General features: G+C 39.5%; 2 protein-coding genes across 6 annotated transcripts in view; one reads left to right on the top strand and one right to left on the bottom strand.

The window, feature by feature from the left end:
• Positions 1-16610, bottom strand: part of ANKRD17 (ankyrin repeat domain 17) — a 152844-nt gene extending 136234 nt beyond the window's left edge. For 2 of the 5 annotated variants that reach the window (XM_077848324.1, XM_077848323.1), the window contains exon 1: positions 16020-16600. In XM_077848324.1, the coding sequence (XP_077704450.1) occupies positions 16020-16472 (453 nt within the window). In that variant the 5' untranslated portion in view covers positions 16473-16600. Of the gene's footprint in view, positions 1-16019 lie in introns of all 5 variants that reach the window. The other 3 variants (XM_077848329.1, XM_077848328.1, XM_077848327.1) reach the window with 2 other exon arrangements.
• Positions 16611-16755: 145 nt separating this feature from the next.
• LOC144283780 (uncharacterized) lies at positions 16756-18890 on the top strand. Its single transcript, XM_077848333.1, has 2 exons — positions 16756-17079; positions 17198-18890. Exon 2 carries the CDS (start codon positions 17310-17312, stop codon positions 17709-17711), a length of 402 nt encoding a protein of 133 aa, XP_077704459.1. The 5' UTR covers positions 16756-17079; positions 17198-17309; the 3' UTR covers positions 17712-18890.
• Positions 18891-22919: the final 4029 nt, after the last annotated feature.

Below are 22919 nucleotides of genomic sequence, written 5' to 3' on the forward strand. Positions count from 1 at the left end.
GTAAGAGGAAAAACAAGAGGTAAGAGTACTGAAAAAGAAGAGACCAAAGACAATACTTTATTGGAGTCAATATAACAATTTAATCAGAAAACTCAACAAAATAAACTGACTTAATATTAGAATTCAGCTTAGTCGCCATATATACAAGATCAAAATATCAAAATCCATAGGTTCCTATACTCCAACAATAACTAAATAAAAAGTGTAATGGAAGAAAAAAATTCAGGGGATCCCTGGGTGGCTTGGCGGTTTAGCACCTGCCTTCAGCCTGGGGCATGATACCGGAGTCCCAGGATCGAGTCCCACATTGGGCTCTCTGCATGAAGCCTGCTTCTCCCTCCTCCTGTGTCTCTGCCTCTCTCTCTCTCTCTCCTTCTCTCTCTCTCTCTCTCATAAATAAATAAATAAATAAAGCTTTTAAAAAAAAATCATGATAGTAAGAACTATAAAATAATATGGAATAAACCCCCCAAAATGTGCAAAATCTATATGAAAACTATAAAACTTTATTAAAGATAGATGAAGGGCCTGAAGAAAACAGAGGCATGCCATGTTTCTGGATGGAAATGCTCAGTATTACACATCTATTTCTCCTCAAACTAATCCATATTTCATTGTAATTCCAATTAAAATCTCAATAGGCATATTTTATGGCAGTTTACAAAAGCCATCTGATAAGTTATGCATAATATCTAAAACTCTTGACAGATCAATGAGGGAAAACTGCCTTCTAAGACATCAAAGCATTTTAACATATTAGGCATTGAGCCATACAGAATCACAGATATTTGAGGACTCTCCATGTACAAAAAGAACACTATCAAAAGGTCCAATCTAATAACTAAAATTGATGTACACAAAGGAATAAAAAACAGCTATTATTAATCTGGGAATATTAAACACTCAAATTCCCCCACTCCCACCACCCACAAATCCCTTTCCAAGTCTTAAGAAACAGAGGAGTCCACTAAAATATCTAATACTAATAAAGCTTGATCAAAGACCAAGAGGGCTCCCTATTTCTTACCCCAGTAGCAGTTATAGGCAGAAAACTGAAAGGGAGGGTGGAGAGGGGTAGATAGAGAGGAAAAGTTTCTTTCAATAACCCTGACCAAGAAAGGATATCTAAGCTGAAACCTAAAAGAGATGAGACAAAGAATTAGGGGAAGAATATTCTACAAAGAAAGTAAAACACCCTAAGTGAGAAAGTCTCCATGCTCTAAGAATAGAGCAGAACTAGAAGATAGTAAATGAACTAAAAAGGATATAAAATAAGGCTAGAATAGTTAGAAGGATCAGCCATACAAAGTCTTACAGGCCAAAGTAGGAGTTTGGATATTATTCTAACAGCAATGAGAAGTCAAATAACAATTTACATCTCACAAAGATTGGCCTAGTTGCTGCATGAAGAATGAAATGAAGTACAAGGAGGCAAGGAAGAAAGCCAGGAGATCAAATTAGGAGACCACAATGAAGTCCAAGCAAGATAACAGCCTGGGCTAATATGATGGCAGCACACATGGAGAGAAGTGGGAAGTGTTGAGGTTTACCTTGGAAGTCTTATGTCCAGTATCCTTTCCATTCCCACTCTACCACTTTACCTTTTTGGCAGCAGAAACACTTTACAGGAAACCATTCCATGAGACTCAGATGAAAATGACCTGTCCTAGTCTATCTCCTAGAAGTACAGAAAGACATGATCTACACCTAAACAAAGCAGCTCTTTCCTTATCGACGACTGGTTCAAGAATGGACACATGACCCAAGAAGATTATTTCAGGATCCAGGAGTAACTGTTTTGCTTTGTATTGCTAGCCATAACAACAATGTAATCCTAAATTATATTGGTGTAAGACATTAATTGTCCTCCAACATCCACACTCCTTTTTCTTTAGTAAAACACTTCTCCACAAGCTATATCTGTGTGTGATGGCGCCTTATAACAAGAGCTGGGTCCCAGGTATGGACATAAAACTAAATTCTGGTCAGGAACTGATGTTTGCAATTTCTTGGCCAATTCATTAAAAGGAAGCTATCTGTGTATGCCTTTCTGTTTCTTATTTCTCATGTGCTTTACATTAGTTTTACATTAGGCCTGTCTTACAAAATACCATAGACTGGTGGCTTAAACAACAAAAATTTATTTTTCTCACAGTTTTTTAGGCTAGAAGTCCAAGATCAAGGTGCCATCAGGTTTGGTTTCTTTAGAGGTCTCCTTCCTTGGCTTGTAGACTGCCACCTTTTTGCTGTGTCCTCACATGACCTTCTTTGTGTGCATGTATTTCTGGTGCCTCTTGCTGTGTCCAAATTTCCTCTTCTTATAAGGACACTTGTCAGATTGGATTAGGGTGATGATCCACCCATATGACCTAATTTAACCTTAATTCCTTTTTTTAAGCATTACCTCTCAATGCAGTCACATTCTGAGATACTGGGGGTATAATAAGGCTTCTTTATTATTATCATTATTTTTTATCATGAGAAGTGCACTCTTTAATCCTCATTTCCATCCCCCTCTCCCACCTCCCCTCTGATAACCACTAGTTTCTTCTCTATAGTTAAGAGTCTGTTTCTTGGTTTGTCTTTTTTTCCTTTACTTGTATTGTCGGATCATATGGTATTTGTCTTTCTCTGGGTGATTTATTTTGTTTAGCATTATACTCTTTAGCTCTATTCATGTTGTTTCAAATATCAAGATTTCACTTCTTTATGGCTGAATAATATTCCTGTGTGTTACATCTTCTTTATCCATTCGTCAATGGAAGGACACTTGGACTACTTCCATAATTTGGCTATTGTAAATAATACTGCAATAAACATGAGTGCATGTATCCCTTTGAATTAGTGTTTTTGTATTTTGGGGGAAATACCCAGTAGAGTAAGGTAGTTCTATTTTTAATGTTTTGAGGAAACTCCATTCTCTTTTCCACAGTAATAATATCCAGTTTGTACCCCACCAACAATGGAGGTTAGGGTTTCAACATGAATTTTGGAGGGACACAATTCAGCCCAAAACAGGCTGGAACATGAATGTGATGTTAATGACACAAATTAGACTTTGTAGATGAAGTCAACACCCTAAGGCAGAGCTGTCCAATAAAACTTTCTGTGACGATGTATATGTTCTATATCTGCACTCTCCAACATGGTAGCCACTAGCCACATGTGATTACTTAGATTAATTAAAACTAAATAAAACTAAAAATCTAGACCCTGTTGTACTAGGCACATTTAAAGCACTGAGTAGCCATACATGGTACACAGCTACTATACTGGACAGCACAGGTTAAGGGATGGTGTAACAAAACAGGAGCTTAGACCTATGCATGACCTGAAGGACTACCCCCAGGGTATCACATAACCAGATATGTTTTGGAGTCTCTTTATTCCAACAATCCATCTTATATTTTAACCAACAGAGTAAATTGCCATAACAAATTCCTAAAAACTCTGGTAAGGCTCAGAGGACAGATAGCAAGGAAACACATCAGGCTGAAGAACCAACAACCTCTGTTATACAGTACCAAACCACTATGCCTGAAATAATGGGGAGGGCACATTATATGACTACCAAATGTGTATAACTCTAAGAAAAGCAATTAAAAAACTCAGAATATTGGTGGCTGTTGGTTGTTTAAAGAACTGGCAAAAAGAACAGCTCCACCAAGAGTAACGCAGTTTGTAAACAGAGATAGACATAAATACAATGCCACCGTGGGGAGCTCTTTCAGTAGCAAACTCTAACCTGAATCCTGTACATTGAGGCCTCTCAGGTTAGGAAAGGCAGGACTTTTATGCTCCAAATATACCAAGAGAACTTTGTGACCTCAAAGGTTTTTTGCCACAAGGTAGCAAAGAACACGTGAAGAGTATTGCTTTCCCACCTGGGTTTTGATGTGTCAACTTGGTTAAACTCTGACTGATAAACCAATCAAGCCTATTTTTTCAGATACCCTCAAGGTAGCCCAGTAACAGGGAGAACAGCACTATGAGAACGAAGAGCTTTCAAAAAATCTAAAAGAGATCTTCTGCTGATGATAAAGTCATATGGTACTGACTTAAAGAAAACAGAATAGAAATTAAAGTTTTTGAAAGTTTTACCACCAAACTACATTACTAGCCTATAGAAACCTATGACTATGGGCAGCCAGGGTGGCTCAGCCGTTTAGCGCCACTTTCGGCCCAGGGTGTGGTCCTGGAGACCTGGGATCGAGTCCCATGTCGGGCTCCCTACACGGAGCCTGCTTCTTCCTCTGCCTCTTGCCTCTGCCTCTCTCTGTGTCTCTCATGAATAAATAAATAAAATCTTAAAAAAAAAAAAAAAGGAAAGAAAGAAACCTATGACTGAACCTTAAATAACCCTTAATCTATACCAACTGGCAGGGAGCTATAAAAGTTGTACAATTTCTAGGGATGTCATTATCTTGAATGCCTATTACTTCAGATGTGGCAAAGGGAAATAACAAACAAGGAAGAATCACCTAAGAACAAAGCCAACGACACACACAATAATCAAAATGGCATTTCTATCATAGAGCAAAATCAAAGGCTTAACTGAGGAATTTATATGTTGCCAAAGCAGAGTCTTCAGTCAAGAAGGATTTCAGTATTAACATGGGCCAACTACTGCTATCTACTTCTGTTTTTTCCTTCTCCAACGAAGCATCATTATGATTATCCTATTCCTATTCACTGCTGTGCAATGGTTGGGCAAAATAAGAGGCATATTATTTATTATTTTATAGATTACTGGCTGAATTAAGAGAAAAAGAATTATGTAAATATCTATCATGTTGAGCTACATCTAGTAACTGGATGAAACTTTGGAGTGATTCTCAAGAAAGGAAGAAAAGTATGTGTTAGAAGAAAGGTTTGTACAAATATTGGATGACCAAAAAGTTCATATCCATACTCAAGAAGAAAAGTTTAAATTAGAAATACACATACCAATAAAAAATAAATTTATAAGTTGGAAATACACACTTGACAGTCACTAGCATTACATATAAATACAGAAGACTAGATAAGATCACCTAAGAAGTGAGACTACACACAAGATGGAAAAGGGCCCACGACTGAGCAACGAGGTCCTAAATAATCAAAGAATGTACAGTGAGGGGAGTAGGAGGAAACAAGAAGACCAAAAAAAGCTGCTAGTAATGTCGAAACAGAAGAGGGTGGTATTACATAAGCAAAGAGAGTAGCATTTTTTGAAGAGACAAAAATTGGCCAACAAGATCAAATGCTACTAAAATGAGTAAATAAGAAATGGACACAACAGTTAAATATTATATTTAAAAAGATATCTGTGTATCTTTCAAAAACAAAGCACAGCGGTATCAAAAGAAAATTTCTAAGAATATTTTCTTAAAATATTGGGGTGAAGGTCTCTAGAAATTATAAAAGAGTAAGTCATTTTACTACACAAAAATAAAAATGTTTCTACATTGCGAACATACTGTAAACAGAGAGCACAAATAATACTGTGAAGGATTATTATGCATAAATATAAACAGCACCAACAAATCACTAAGAAAAAGACAATTCTAATAGAAAAGGTAAAGGATATAACAGGAAATTTTCCAAAGAAATCCAAATGAAAAATAAAAATAAAAATTTATTCATGTCAATAGTACTCAGGAAAATGAAAACAAAACAATACAAACACTTTTTTGTTTAACACGTTTTAAGAACTAAGATTGCTCATTTCCAGTAATATCCTTAAAATCCTGTTGATGGAAGTTAAACTTGAAGTATTTATTAAATTTAACACATGCATAACCTCTGGCTCAGCAATTCTTTCCAGGAATCCATCCCAAAGAAATATTTTTATACTCAAAAATAACTGTAAAAGGACATTTACTTCAGCATTATACATGTAATAGCAACGTACTAAAAACAATCAAAATGTCTACCAATATAGGGGCACCTGGGTGGCTCAGTTGGTTAAGCACTCCACTCTTGGTTTTGGCTCAGGTCATGATCTCAGGGTCATGAAATCCAGCCCTACATCTGGCTCCAAGTCTGCTTGAGATTATCTTTCTCCCTCTCTCTCTCCGCCCCTCCCCCCTTGCACATGTGCCTGTGCACACTTTCTCTCTCTAAAATAAATAAATCTTTTAAAAAATGTCTACCCATATAAAAGAGCAAATAAATTATGAACATTCATTCTATGGAACATTCATAAGAAAATGAGAACAATGAGGCAAATCCTAATGTACTTGGTCAGACACACATCCCCACTTCCCCACCCCACACTCATTCATTCACTCCCACCAAGAAAAGAAACTAGAACATTTGATATACACCAAGCTGTTAGTAGCATTTACTTTGAGAAAGAAGATAAAAAAAATTTATTAGAAGACTTTTTTAAAGTATGAACGTATTCATTAGTTTTTATAGATAAGTACGTAATCATTGACTGAAGACTTATCTTTTCAACTGATGTATTTTAAGTATGCTCATCAATTAAACTTTTAGCAGACAAAATGTATAAGTGATAACTTTGTTCTGTGTGACAGATAATTTGATTAACATACACCAAGGGTGAAAGAAAAAATTTCAAATAATGATTAATTCTGAAGGGTAGAATTATAAGTAAATGCTACATTTAAAATCTAACTTAGAAGGCTTTTAACATTGTACTCTACACCATCCTATCACTCAACTCCTCATATTTTAACATATTTGTACCTGCATTAACCATAAGTATACCTTTATAACATCTATTCTTACTACAAAATCTTCACAGTAAAATCAGAATGGATGAATACTTGGTGTAATGTAATTGCTAAGGATATTCTAGAAAAAGAGCAGATACAGACTACATCATATAAAAAAAATCAGAACATAATACCACAAATGAGGGAGAGTATTCCAAGAGGCACTCATAAAAGATGTAAAGTCTACCCAGCTTATATTCAAAAACAGAAATAAAACAATCCCTATAATGAGACCAATTCTAAAGTTATATATACAGTATAGTATATATAGCATATATAGTATAGTATATATAGTATATATCTACAGTTATACTGAAAACACAGATCCCCAAATTAATTATACAAGACTAAAACCATCTTCACAGTTTTAAATTATTATTAATTTATCTCAACATGACTTAAATTTTATGAAGCTAGTAATAATGTTTCAGTGCCTTCAAATTCTTCATAATCCCTGATTTTGCTAGGTCTCAATAATGCTTTTTAAATTTATTTAGGAAAGTATAATAGTGGGCAGCCTGGGTGGCTCAGCAGTTTAGCGCACCACCTGCAGCCCAGGGTGTGATCCTAGAGACCCGGGATGGAATCCTATGTCGGACTCCCCGCATGGAGCCTGTTTCTCCCTCTGCCTGTGTCTGTGCCTCTCTGTCTCTCATGAAAAAATAAATAAAATCTTTAAAAAAAAAAAAAAAAGGGCAGCCCAGGTGGCTCAGCGGTTTAGCGCCTCCTTCAGCCCAGGGCGTGATCCTGGAGACCGGGGATAGAGTCCCACATCAGGCTCTCTGCATGGAGCCTGCTCTTCCCTTTGCCTGTGTCTCTGCCTCTCTCTCTCTCTCTGTCTCTGTGTGTGTGTGTTTCTCACGAATAAATAAATGTCTTAAAAAAAAAAGTATAATAGTGATATTTTCTAAAAATCAGAAAAAAAATTCCATCATTGAATTTTTCATGTATGTAAATTTAAGTTTTAATAACCTACAACATTAATAAAATAATTTAACTCAACATATACAGCTACTATTTTAAATATAGCTGACTTTTTAACATTCACTGAGAGGGAAATGGTTGAGATTACTATATACTCAAAACAGCTACACATAGGATACTCAGTAAATGTCAGGTAAAAGAATTAACTCCTATACTACATCTTGAACTAGTAAGTACTGGAGGCTTGATAACAGGACTCTTTCTGTTTGATTAAATTCAAATAAAATATAAGAGGAAAACGAGACAATAATGAGATCAAAGACTGAACTGGAAATAGACCTGATATAACACAAACTAGAAGACAACTTCCTTTCCTTCCTGGTCTCAGACTGAGACTGATAGGAAAGAAGGAAAGGAAAATAGAACTATATGTTAATGTTTATTCATTCCAAATTCAAAACTGATGAAACTAATTTTTCTACAGATCAAGTTATTTCTCAAAGGTTCTTTAATTACAAGACAATTCAAGAGGAAAACACAGATCACTAATTTTAGGATAGGTTATTTCTTCACCTTTTTAAAAAATTTTCTGCTTTATTTTTGGGGAGGAAGGAAGGAAGGAAGGAAGGTAGGTAGGTTGGTTGGTTAGTTCGTTAAGGTTAGTTTCCAGAAAGAACAAGTAAAGTAAGTTCTGGACTTCTCAACACAAATAGGTCTTCTGAGTTACCACATTACCTTGGCTACAAGCAGTTTCCCAATTCCAAACAATGCACATAAATGCCTGCCTGATTCCCCACTACTACTGCAGTGAGAATGTTTCAAAATAACAAAGTGGGAGGGAGGGAAGAGGCAGTCACCTGACCTCTCTAAAATATCCAATAAAAGTTCTGCACACACACACCATGGGTGTAAGGGAAAAAAGAATAAAGGAAGGAAGGAAAGAAGGAAGGAAGGATAGATAGATTAAATGAGACTTAATGATAGCTCAGGAGAGGAATGCCTGCTAGAGATATATGTGGCCTGATAGAGATGCATCTGTATAAACTAGTTTCATAACTTTGTCATGTCTGGTGTGTACTTTCAAATAATATCAAGAATCAAGAAATGAGGAGTTTACTTATTTTCAAAATTTAAATAACACTACCTAACACACCTCACATTTTTCTCCATGATTCAAGTTTCAGTAACTCATTAATCTGAACATTAAGTAACAAGCAATAAGAATATAATTAAGTATAATCTGCAATCCTCCTTGATCATGGATTCCATCCCTAACCCTCCAATCATTTTTAAATTATCCCACTCTAGATCCTCCCTAGTTTTGGTCAACATTTCCATGGTACAGCAGATGGAAATATACATAATCTATTTTGTGCAGAGGTATCACAGAATTATTTAAAATAAGAGTTATGATTCTCCAATACCGCATTTCATCTTGTTCCACACCATACTGAACTTTTACTGAAAACGCATGCTTTGTTTCAGATCATTTACCAAAAAAAAAAAAAAAAAACACATTTTTTTACCCGTGACTCATAAAAACCTATTCAGCATTTTTAACATATTCTCAACAACCTTCTCAAACACAATTCACTCTGACCTACTGTACACCTGAGAGGTATTTCACCATATTATCCAAATTATTTATAAATATACTAAATAATATTGGGTCCAAAAGAAATTCCTAAAGTACTACAAACTTTACATTTTTTTGCAACTGACCCTCTTTTATGTCTACAGTCTTACCCAGAAGTAAACTTAAGCCAACTCTTTCAAAAGATCAAGGTAATGTTTACGAGTTTTAGAAGATAACAGAAGGCAATCTGTGTTGTACTTTAAATAATCAGGTCTCTATTAATGTTGAGTTCCAAAGCATTTTTGGGAAAAATGAAATCCAATATGTCTTTTTTCAATAATTAAAATCTAAATTATAAATCATGATAAAACGGTATCTATGTTGTTCCACAACTTCACTTCCCCTAATGATTGAAAAAGTTTTTAAAGAGAAAAAAATATATACATTAGTAAGTTAAAAAACACCAAACATGACAAGAGCTGTTTTGATTCTGTATGGCACGTGGATAGGCATAACTACCAGACAAGTAAGGTTCCAGGGACTAAAAGGGTATTCATTTTCACTCTTTACCTTCAATTCCCTAACGATTTTTTTCTTCCCCCAAAAGGTGAAAGTTGAAGGAACTTAGATTGGGCATAGATTATCAAGGATGTTGGTGCCCCCTATTGGTGCTAACAAAAACTAAGTGGTATCAACACACTATCTCACATACCACTATGAAGTGAAATTTTTTTCATCGATGTTGGTCAAGTCTGTAAAAATTATATGGAAATTCATGACAAGTACCTTTACTAACCCACTAAATCATCTTTGTAAGAATGCAGAATTAACTACTGTCATAAATGCAAATATGCTATCTCAAAGACCTAAAAACTGAACTTCCAGTCAACCAGATGGTAAAACTGGATGCCAGCAGCAGCAGTCTAGTAAACAGTCTAGCAAATTTTGGGAAGTCTCTGACGAACCCAAATATTTCCAGAGTAGTGGTTAAAGAAGAAATACTTATTAATTACTTATTTATTTTTACTTCAGACATCTAACTTCTTGAAAGCCTAGCAAAGGTAAGACACTAAGACATATGTAACACATTGAACAGTGCAGCAGGAGATACAAAGATGTGTAAGGCAAGGTTTCCATCTTCAGATCTGATAGTTCTTAGCAGACTAGATGAAAACTGATTCATTAATTAAACAATTAAAAGACAAAATATGAGGACTTAAGACAAGAGTAAGCGTAAGGTTAGTTTCCAGAAAGAACAAGTAAAGTAAGTTCTGGACTTCTCAACACAAATAGGTCTTCTGAGTTACCACATTACCTTGGCTACAAGCAGTTTCCCAATTCCAAACAATGCACATAAATGCCTGCCTGATTCCCCACTACTACTGCAGTGAGAATGTTTCAAAATAACAAGGTGGGAGGGAGGGAAGAGGCAGTCACCTGACCTCTCTAAAATATCCAATAAAAGTTCTGCACACACACACCATGGGTGTAAGGGAAAAAAGAATAAAACACTTATAAGCACCTTCAACAAAATCTTGGGTTTAATGTCAGGTATTCACAGCCTACCCAGATCCTAAGTCAACTCCTATTTAAAAGTAAAATTTTTTTGGCTTAGTAAAGAAAATAACCTTGAAAACTAAAAATCTGAGAGAAGCAACAGATTGCTTCTAAAGAGGGTAGTTTACACTATCAAGTTTATTTTGTTAACAGTTGTTAATTCTAGATGGTAGGAACACGGACACACTTATCTGTACTTTTCTGTATTTCTTCTTTTTCAAGGAGTTGAATAAAAAAAAGAGAAGGTGAACAAGAAAATAGGAGTAAGAAAAGGAAAGAAAAGCTTAGGGTAGTCCACTTGTCTTCAGTGATTGCCCTACTACCTAAACGTATGTTCTCCTATACCATTTGAATTTGTTTTCACACTATCTGAAATGCCAACATCTAAGATGTCGCACTCAACACCACATAACAGAACATGTGAATGAATGAATTAATAAATGAGTGAGCGAGCGAATGAACGAGGAGGCTTTGACTCAGACAGGTTACATCCTGCTTTGCCACTTATTAGCTATGTGACTCTGATGAAGTTACCCAAAACCCTTCTAAGCCAGGATCTTTGCCTCTGAAGTCAATATGAATATCCTCTCCCAACATTTGTATACTTCTGAAATTCACCCACTTTATTCAGGATCTACATTAACCATTTACTCTCGCTCTCATACTTCCCAAAACCTATATTTAATTATTGGTGCATTTTAAAATCAATGTGTCTTAAAACATGTTTCCTCACCATTACTTACCCAGTAGAGCAAAATGCCCAGCATATAATAGGAACTCTAAACATTTTATTAAATAATGAAACATATATAAAAATACCTACTTTGTAGGGATATGGTGAAAATAAAATGAAAATATATTACTTGTATTATCTCATTTAATTCTCATACCAATGATATAAAGTAGAACATACCTTACCATCATTTACATAAGAGGAAATTAAGGTGCAGAGAAGTTAATACTTGCCTGAGATCACAAAGCTAGTGAGTAATGGATCATATCTACGCTCTTAACCATTATGTTGGATTTAACATACAGTAGGCACTGAATAATAGTTTCTTATGTTTTTAAAATGTAAATGTATCTAGGAGGCTTAAGGTACTTATCAGGCATTCAACAATCAATGTATATTGGCTTAACTGGCTTTCCCTGTAATACCTATGGAAGAGGACTGTCGCTAAGAATTAGCAACTAAAAGATACTGAAATAAGTCCAAACTTTAGCTATTTGGCAGTCCTGGATCCAAGAAGGGAAAAGGAAACTCAATTCCTTCTCTTGGTTTCCTAGATGAATTCTGGATCCTCCCTAAGTACTAGTTACTCACTGAAAATGTTTTTTATCAAGTATTGTGTTTAAGCAGTCTAGAAGACAGGATAATTATGACAGAACTATTTCTTCAAAGATCTTAAAATACCGCTTTATCAATTAAGAGATGAAAATGGGGAAAAGGTAAGCTTCTCTGGACTTATCTGGGATTCTACCACTGTAACAAAGGAACTTGGGTGGCATTTTTCCATTAAAAAACAACAACAACAAAAAGATTTTGAAGTGAATTTGAGAGAAAAATATCGACTGAAATAATTTTTCTCTCATACTCAACCCTACCTTTTCCAGGTCTACAAACAGATTCTCCCTGGCCTTGCAAATTCCTTAAAAAGTGAGTGGCTCAGCAGTTGAGCGTCTTGCTTTCAGCTCAGGATGTGATCCCAGGGTCCTGGGATCACGTCCCGCATCAGACTCCCCATGAGGAGCCTGCTTCTCCCTCTGCCTATGTCTCTGCCTCTCTCTGTGTGTCTCTTATGAATAAATAAATCTTAAAAAAAAAAAAAAAATAGTCAATACTAATTTATTCACTGGCTCCCCTTGTCTAAAATTTCACCACTAGATTTGTCTCTTAAATTTAAAGCCTCAAATTACCTACCAAAAATAACTGGAATTCTGAATAACTCCTACTAACATCTTTACATTTTATGCATCTTTAGTAAAAGTTACTTTTGAACATGAATGCTACCTTTACTAGCAAGTTTTTTCCCCTTCGAACTCTTCATTAGCAAACACAGACTGATAACATTCAATTACATTTAAAAATGCACTCAACAAAATGCAATGTTATTTCTGAAATGGAGTATGAACTCTCGCAATTTTAACTTTTGTGCATTACAACTTATATGTTAGGAAATACAACTCCGTGTATTTTCCATGTTAGTCACCCACTGAAAGCCAACGAAATTCTGCATTTTTCAATTTCTGATCTAAGATTTTAAGTCAAATGGGAGCAGGGGAAGTAGGAGAGGGAAGAGGAGAGCTCCTGGTCTTATACTTTTGTTTTCAGGTATAGATGAAGTTACACATATTATCTAAAACATGATTATCCTATTCTGATACTGAAAAGAAAATCCAATTCTCAATAAGCTATTCTAACATTTAATAAGAATTAGATTCCTGTTCTTCAACATTCAAATAAAGCTGTTCTTTAAATTGAATCTCCTTTCCTTCCAACGGTTTCCTCTTTCAGCAGATATACAGAATATCCAGCTAACATTTCTTCATAGCAAATGTATGTTTTTATTAAATTATCCTCCAATTTTTCAGTTTAAATACCTGAAACCACAACTATATACAAAAACTATAGCCTTTCATGTTCTTTTCTCATCTTTTTATGATTTCTATTGGAAGGATAATCTCAAGGATCATATTATCCACATTTTTCATTGTGTAGCCAATAACAGAATGAATTAGAAAATGGACTTAAATACCATGAGTATTAGCCACAAGATTTCCTAGCTCTAGAAAGCTAAACTTCTGCTGACATGCCAATAAAATGATAATAATATGAAAAACATTGCACAACTCATCCATTTGGCTTATAATGTACAGTGACTGTGAGATTTACTTCTTTATTTTGGTAAAGGATGGAGGCAGGTGCAGAGGCATACTGTATTCCTTTCTGTCTGCTCATCCCTCATGTACCTATATAGATTTATTTTTAATGGCTGTACTTTCTTACTTACACTTATTTCTCCTGACTCATCTTCATTACTGACAAACCCATTGTTTACACCACTGTGCACAAAACAAAATAAAGCATACTAGAAACAAAGAAACTCCCCTACCTAGTTGATGATAGTCAACATATATCATTCCCAATTTCTGAGGATAATAAATGTGACTCACAAAATTAACACTTATAAACTTACTAAAAGTTTTGCTTATTAGGCCAAATTTCAATGAACAAAACTACCTAGGTATGTGAAGTTTATAGCATAATATTCCAGTAAGTACTCCACTCAACTTGATACCAAGTTCCGAACCAAAGCTTGATATTTTGTGGGAGAATTCAAAATCTTAATAAAAAACTGGCATTTTGCCCACATCTGCCCATGATTGTGTTACCTTGAAGTTCATTGCAATTTCTTGAAAGATGTCAGGAGGGGAAATGAGTGGTCATAAAAAATGTATTGGTCTGAACCATTAGAAAACTTTGATTTCTACTTTTGCTACTATCCACCACAGTTTCCTCTAAAGCTTGTTCTCCTCATTTTTAAAACAAAAGGGCTGAACTAGATCATCTCTAAAATGTTTCTCATCTCTGCAAAGAATCACACAAGTGAAGTGATTCTAACTACCATAATAGATTTTACTGGAAATAAGGATCCCGCCACATCCTCCTCTTCATTGTTACAAGTGCAGCCCAAGTAACACACTATACTGAAAGGCCCAACTAAAACCAATACAAAATCTACCAATACAAACCTCTTCTTGGAATTCAACAGGATAACGGAATAGCAGGGAATGTCCATCTTTTTGGTATACATACTTGAACTATTACATCTCTATCTGTTTAACTTCATCCAATCTGAGGTAAAAGAATCTGGTCTTCCAATAGAAGACAAGTCTCAAACTCGCATTTCTCTACTGGAACGGAACTAAAGATCCAATAGTACAATTTTCAAAAAAAAAAAAAACAAGCCTTGCACCAAGATAAACTCTGTGGAAGAGAATAATGGCAAGTGATGCTTCTAGATAATTCAGTTGTTCTCTTACAACTCAGATTTAAAATCAGCCTTTCAGGTTATTTTTCCTTCTGCTGCCTTAAGTTACAACTTCATTCTCCGAATCGAGATTTTCCTAGCTTCCATTTCAGGGAGTGGACGAGAGAGTTACAAAAGAGCTGATAGTAAGGCTCTTATTTTTCGTCAGTATGGTATGTTCTACTGAGCTTTTGGGTTCTATGTGGCCTTTGAAGAATAAGGTCCTGCAACGCCGCCTGTCTGTGGACCCAGGAAAAATTATACACAGTTATGAAACCAGATCACTAGGACACACCAAGAGGCCTTCCTATTCCAACTCACCACAACCAAGGCTGGCTTCAACGCACTGTTTAGCTGCCCCACATTATCTGGAAAACGACAGAGCCTGGCTTTACTTTTTCCTTAGTAAGGAAGCATCTCAAGATGCACAGGTATGCACGTGTAGGAGTCAAACGCATTTTTCAGCCGCTGAGTTGCGTATGGATGTGTATGCATCTAAAATCAGTTCACCCTTGATCCATCCAAAACCCTCGAGGGATCAAAGAACTAAAAGCTACTTCAGCAGCCACAATTAATCATGAAATGAAGAAGAAGAAAGAAAGAAAAAAAAAAAAAAAAAAAAAGCCTGCAGCAGAACAGTATGGAAAAGTACAGCTTCTCACGTGTTTCTCACACACACAGATACTTCTTAGCTCTGAGTCCGTCGCAACCTTTCTTCCCTCCCCTCAGAACTGCTCCCTTCCACCTCGCAAGTGGGAGAATCCCTCCACCAAGCTCCTGGCCATTCCGCGAGAGACCCAGCTGCCTATTATCCTCTCCCTCCCGTTCCGGCCCCGCCCCCGCCCCCGCCCCCGCCCCCGCCCCAGGAGTTACCCGGCCCTACTGACCCCAGGCGGACCCCGCCGGGTGAGCACACGGGGATCTAACCAGCTCCTCACGCTTAACCGCGTGGAGGGAGCATCCTAGCGCCAGCAGCGGGTCATCCAAGCCCGTGGGCCCCGCGGCCTCCCGCCCCCACGTGTCAGCTACCCTCCCCCACATCCCCGCGCCTCGCGACTTAGGCCGGGGCGGAACGGGGACAGCGACGGCCGCGCCACCGAGGGGCAGGAGCCCACGAGAACGTGTCCCGCCGCGAGTCCCCTCCCTCCTCCGGCCCCTGTGCCCTGTACGGTCCCTTCCTCCCTCCTTCCTTTGAAACCAGGCCCTTGCCTCAGAAACCTCCTCTTCCTCGTCGTCGTCGTCCTCCTCTTCCTCGCTGTTGTTGCTGCTGGTGCCGCCGCCGCCGCCGCCGCCTCCGCCGCCGCCGCCGCCGCCTCCGCCGCCTCCGCCGCCGCCGCCGCTGTTGTCGCTGTCGCTGCTGCTTTCGCTGCTGCTGGGGGGTCGGCAGGTCCGGTTGCGCTTGGCCTTGTGGTGTTGCTGCTGCGGCGGCTTCTTCTTCAGGAGCAGGTCGCAGACTCGCACCATCCCACGAGGAGAGGAGGCCGAGCGAGCCCCGCCGCCGCCGCCGCCGCCGCCGCCGCCTACGCCGCTGCCGACCTCCGCCGCCGCCGCCACCGCGGGGGGGCCCGCCACGGCCGCCACCGCCACCGCCGGGGGGCTCCCTTCTACCTCAGCCGCCGCCGCCGCCGCCGCCGCCGCCGCCGGAACCGTCGCCTTCTCCATCCCCAGGGAAAGAGGGAGGGCGCGGGCGGGGGAGGGGCGCGGGGGCTACGCTCTACCGCGACTTCGGCCGCACCGGGGCCGCACAGCGCTCGGGGCCGCCTCCGCCGCCACCGCCTCGGTCACCTCTACTGCCGCCGCCGCCGCCGCCGCTCCGCCAGCTCTCACCTCGTCTCGCGATACTAAGGGCGGGGAGCCTGACGGAGGGAGGGAGCGGGAGGGAGGGGGAGGGAGGGGGGAGTGTGGGGGGGGCGAGGCGTGAAGGGAGACCGGGTGTCGGGAGACCGCGAGAAGGCGAGGGAGGGCAGCCCCGGGCGGCCGCCGATGCGGGGCGGCGGGGACAGAGGAGGCCCGCGGGCGTTGTCGCGGAGCCCGCGGGCGCCCGGATCGCTTCCCCTCGCTCGCTATTTCCCCCACACATCCAGCGCCTCAGACCTCCCTTCCTCCTTCCTCGCTGGGGACTAGAACGCAGCCGCGGCCGGAAGTGCGGGTGACGCCATCAGCCGTCGCCCGAGCGGAGGCGCGCGGGCGCCCGAGAGACGAACGTGAGTGAGATCGAGCGCGCGGTCCCGACGCTCCCGTGAGCGGACGGCGGCGCCGCCAGGTCCAGGTGGGCCGTCGTGCGGAGACGTACTTTTATTCCTGGCCTTTTTTTTTTTAATTTATATTTATTTTTTTTTTTTTTGGTGCTTGTTTGTTTGTGTCCCCCACCGCCGGATCGTGGTAAGGACTTTGGGTCTCTGAGAGACGGCGTCGTGCAAGGGAAGGAGCCCTCTCGGCCGCGTACGCTTCCTGGACCTGGGTGTCCCGTTGCGCGGTGGGAAGGAGTCCGGTTCGGTGATGCCGGAGACGGCGACGACTTTGAGGTTTCCAGGAAGCAGGGAGGAGGCAGGACGAGACGGTCCGCCGCGCTTTGGGGATGCTCCACGGAACGGCCGAGCAGTCCTTCCACCCCGCGCCGACTCCGCCTTTCCCTGCGGAGCGGGCGTTATCGGTCCTCGCGTTTGTGTGAGCATCTCCGGGAGGCAGCGTCGTGAAGGCGGGTCTCGAGTTCCGTTTGTACATCCACGGAGGACTTCCGGGACGGTCGGCGTAAGAGCGTGGCTTATCGGACTCGGAATCATTCCCCGGCTGGTACCGCAAGAGGACAGTGGCGTAGGGAAGATGAAGCAGACGCCCAAGGCAGATGTACTGGCACAGGATTTAAAAAGTACGTCTCAGCTGACACAGTTGCCATTTTAAGACTGCTGAGTTTAATTGAGTGTGCCTGCATTTTTTTTTTTTAGCATTTTTTTTTTTCTTTTTAGCATTGGCATACCATATGAAATGTGGGCAGTTGCCAGTACTCTACAGAGTACTATGGCAGGATTGGCGATGACTGAATCAGTTCATTCAAACAGAAGTTCATCATGTTCCTACTGTGTGCATAGTTTTTTTTTTTGTTTGTTTTTTTGTTTTTGTTTTGTTTTGTTTTGTTTTGTTTTTTCTTTCGGCTTTTTATTTTGTTTTGTTTTTGTTTTGTTTTGTTTTGTTTTTATCAAAGTCTCTACTTCCAGGGGCTTTTGGTATAGTAAGTGCTGTAGTAAAAGACACACGCTAAGCTGACCATCCACCTGTCCCTCTCCTACAGCAGTGGCTGGGTTCCTGTGCAGAGCCTGACACCGTAGTGTGTATCCCACCCGCTGCAGCTTTAGCTTCTAGAACCTCAGCTGGGTTCCTCCCTCCCACTCTGTATATCCATCCATCAGCACCTTCTTTACCTTCTTTTCCCTTCTCACCAGAATACTTTTTACAGCCTTAAGTCCCGGCCACATTCCGTCGTCGTATGACTTTACTTCAAATGTCAAAAGAAGATTGATGCCCCCCACATCTCTGGTTCCACACCATTTCCTTTCCTTCGCAATTCTTTGAGAGGATTCTGTGTTCAATATCTCTGTGGTCTGAATGTAACTCATTAACCCCTTGCATCCTAACTTCTGTGCCCGTCACACTAGGAAAAGCACTCACTTTAATTCCATTATTAGAAGAAAATAAATTTTTATCTTTTCCATAGTAGCAAAGTGAGTATCTTATTGGGACTAGTAGGATATAGTCAAGCCTGCTCAAATAGAGCCCCTGCAGTGACTTTCTGTTATTTTTATATAGCTTTCCTTGTTGTCGTTTGGTTGGTTGGTTGGTTGTTTTGATGTTGTTTCTGTGTGTGTCTGTGTTTTTGTTTTTGTTGTTGTTTTTCAGAGCCTTGTGTCAGAGACTGGACTAGCCATTCATGAAACATTTTTTCTTCCTGGACGTATAGCTAGTCTGAATCTCCCAATTTCCTTTGCAAGTTGGAGCCATGTAGATGACTTTTAGCCAGTGAAATGTGAACGGAAGTGATGCACTCATTTCCAGGCTTAATAAAGTTCTTCCCGTCTTCCCATATTCTTTCTCCATCAGCTTATAACTAGTATCATAACCTTGAAAACTTTATGTCGGAGATGCCAGTGCCAGAAGAGAGGCACATGAGTAGCTAAATCATTACTTGGAAGCCTGCCACTCCAAATAATAAATAAATAAATAAATAAATAAATAAATAAATAAATAAATAAATAAATAAATAAAAAAAACAAACCTCTTTGGGGCTTATTATAAGAGAAAATTGAGATTTGAGAATTTATGTATTATAGGAGCTAGAATGACCATAACTAATCTGGAACTTGGTACCAGAAGGGGAATACTGCTAGGACAGTCATCTAAAATATGTTGCATTGTCCTAGTGATGATGTAGCAGAGGTTGTAGAAACTGATATAGGAGGCTGAAAGGAGACCTAGGTTTTCTAGGGGCAACATAATTGAAAAGTATATCACCTATCTATTGAGACTAGTTCTAGAGGAAATAGTTCAAAAGAATTTAAAAGTGATAGTGTATTTTGAATTTTACATTTTGCTTTTAGCAAGGTTTTTCTAAAAAGATGAGCTCAAGGAAAGAATTGCAGAAATGAAAATGCATAAGAATACTTGGAAGGATTGACTTTCTAGAAGACTTTTCCAAGACTTTCTTGGAAGGATTCTGACTTTCTAGACCTTGAGTGGTAACAAATGAAATGGAAGAAGCCTTGACTATAGTTCAGGAACAAAGATATCAACGCTTTCTTGTTCCCAACCAAGCCATTATTTTAGATGGCCTGAAGGTGGCTGGGATGAAGTTCTAGAGAAACAGGCATGAGGACAAGGAAGCAAAGAAGTAAATCAGGTTTGAGAATTATGTAAGAAAGAACTTTGGGTTGGGACACCTGCCTGGCTCAGTCAGAAGGGCATGTGACTCTTGATCTCAGGGTCATGAGTTCAAACCCCCAAGTTGGGTGTAGAAATTACTTAAATACTAAACTTAAGAAAGAAAGAATGAACGAACTTTGGGTGTAGTTACTGGAAGCAAATCATCACAAGACTAAATTTTTGAAGGACTTTTATTACTAATCAAATTATTAACTTGGTTCAAATGTTATTCAAGTATTAAAACAGTAAGGCCCCAGGCTTTCATAAAAAAGAAAATAGGGCATAAACACTTTATAGCATCCCAGTACCCACATAGGATGTGGCATGGAGAATATCGGACAACATATCAGAGGTTGATACCGGGAGCTATAGAGAAGACAAAGGACAACAGAGTTCTCCCAAAGACTAGACTGAGGTCCCATCAAGTCGTCTTCTACTCTCAAGGAAGGTGGATCACAAAATGTCCGTGCAGTATTTCATCATCATTATGTATTCACATTGCCTAGTATCTCACATTTTTCTCTTCCCAATAAGACTATAATGTAATTACCTATCTCTGATTTACCACTGTACATTGGGTTTGTGGAAGCATGGGGTTATATTAGAGATAACTTGTCTTTTTAGTTCATGGGTTACACATGGACCTAAGAGGACTGCACACTACTTATAAACCTAGACTTTAAGCCTGACCTAGTAACTCAACAGAATTTTAGGTTGTCTCTGTTGGAGTTGGATGTATTCTCTGTGTGGGAAGAGAAGGTAAAATAGATATCTAGTGATCAGAATAGTGGACTCTTGCAGATACTAGATTCTTTTTCTGGGCACACAGATTATATTTCCCTACCTCCCTTGCAATTAGGCTTGCCGGTGAGGGGTGCCAATTAGGTTCTAACAGGTGGGATATGAGTAGAAGTGATGTGCTCCTGTTGCAGCTGTGGTCTAGAAAAATAGCACATGAAAAGTCCAAGATCTCCACGTTCCCCACCAACTCAAGGCCGATGAACACAGTTGTATTAGAAGCCATGTGTTGAAGATGGCCAAGCCACAGGGTAAAAGGACTCACTTGGATTAGAGTTTATATGCATTCTTTTGTGTTAAACCACAGATTTGGAAATTATCCTAATATAATCCTAGCCTTCTTTCCCAAGATGCAACTGTCCATTACCCATGATACCACAGGAATGGGCCCATGAATCAGGTCAGCCAAAGTACCTTAACTACACAGTCCTAATGATCGGTTCAGGCATGGGCAAGCTAACAAAACAAAGCCAATCAGAAAAAGTCTCACCATTTTGGCTAGCACTATTGAGAAAGAGGTACCTCAGTCTGGAATTATGCAAAAACTTAACTCTCTATGGCCTATCATCGCCTTGTGCAGTGGACTTGCCTGAGAATGAAATTGTAAGAGAAGAGCCCATGATTGGAGACATGTACTTCCTGGCTCTCTCCCTAGAGTTAATATACCAAGGGTAAGGGATAGATACTACCAGGAAGACTTCAGAATTCAAACAGAGCTTGTGGCTTATTCCTAGCTCCCCACCAGGAAGTTTGCCCAACAAGGACAACTACAAAAAAATAAAAAATAATGCAGCATATTCTGTTTAAGCGAGTAGCCCAGGCAGCTTGATAACGACTCGCACTCCTGTGCCTTTCTTGATGACCGTGGACTGAAAAGGAGATACAGAATCTCTCAAGAGGTATGTAATCTTGGCTCACAGCCTAACCGCTTGCAGGACAGGGTGGTGGAAACTTGGGGCAGAGGCTGTGGTATGAATCCAATGGATTGAATAGAAGATCCTATTGAGAAGATACTAATATCCATACATTTTGAAGTAAGGGCAGAGGGAAAAGAATCACACTTTAACTGAGAGAGTGGATTACAAGTCGTATGAACAACAGACCTTTCAACAACAAATTTAGACACCTAGCAAACCATATTTCCCTCTGCCAATGCCATGAGGGTAAAGAAGTTATCTCTAGCAACTAGATTAAATCTTAGAGGAGAATGAGAGCAGTCTAATAATAATAATAATAATACCTTAACCTTTGAATTCGTGAACCTGAATAAGAAAATTAATGTGAAATTCAAAACAGACTGTTAAACTGGAAGAGAGTATGAATCTCAAAATGGCAAGGTTTGTGTTTTTATTCCTGATTAGTCCATAAAATAGTACTTGTGTCAACAAGTGACATAGTCTAAAATGTAAAACCAGTGAGTTTATGTGGGATGCACAGTAATAAGATTCCTTAGCCCAAGGTAGGAGGTTCGGCACTATTTAACACATTGAATTTTAAGTTTTAGGCAATGTCTGTTATCAAGATGGTAGTTCTAAGAGAATTGATAGGAAAACGTCAGGATTTTGGAGTGTGTCTTTTAGCGAGATCCTACAAGAAAAGGATGCACTTCAGTCCAAGCTAGCTCTCTGAATGCAGAAGAAAGAATGTATTTCTAAGACACTCTTTCTGTGTGTACTGTATAATCCACGTGCCTGAGAATTAAACTTGCATCTCACAGATTTGGAAAAAGATTCTTTATCCTGAGCTAAAGTTAGTGCAAATAAAGATAAGGAGTTAGACACCCTGTAAAAGATATCATTGGAACCCTGGAAAAAGCTTGATCCTCGATTACCTCATGCATCTATTGCTATATTCATTCTGTCTAACAAAGGCTGGCAAATTCGTTGTAATGTGAGGAGCCATTCCCCAAGATGCAAGTTAAAACCTAAGTGCACTATTCCTAACTCATTCTTCAGTTTAAAATTGGGGGGATGCCTGGGTGGCTTAGTGGTTGAGTGTCTGCCTTTGGCTTAGGTCATGATCCCGGGGTCCTGGGATTGAGTCCTGCATCAGGCTCCCCGTTAGGAGTCTGTTTCTCTCTCTCTGCCTATGTCTCTGCCTCTCTCTGTGTGTCTCTCATGAATAAATAAAATCTTTAAAATTTTGGATGGAAAAGCCAAAATAGAAATACATATTTTAATTGACTGGAGGATAGGTAAAGAAATATGTAGTTAAATTTAGTTGGTTGTGGGATAGATAGATGTTGCATTCCAGCCTTACAACCCGTTGCTTAAGGACAGAAAACAGATTCATATGCCATCTCCATTCCTTGTTGCTAAACCACAGTTACCAAAAAGCAAAGTGACCAGCAGCCAACTAAGATTGCCAAGACAGTTGTACTGGCAGAAATACCAATCA

Source organism: Canis aureus, chromosome 14, assembly GCF_053574225.1.
Source record: "Canis aureus isolate CA01 chromosome 14, VMU_Caureus_v.1.0, whole genome shotgun sequence".
Lineage (NCBI taxonomy): Eukaryota > Metazoa > Chordata > Mammalia > Carnivora > Canidae > Canis > Canis aureus.

What these genes read in the sequence shown, in the direction of transcription:
- LOC144283780 (XM_077848333.1), top strand. Translation starts at nt 17,310, where the DNA reads ATGCCGGAGACGGCGACGACTTTGAGGTTTCCAGGAAGCAGGGAGGAG.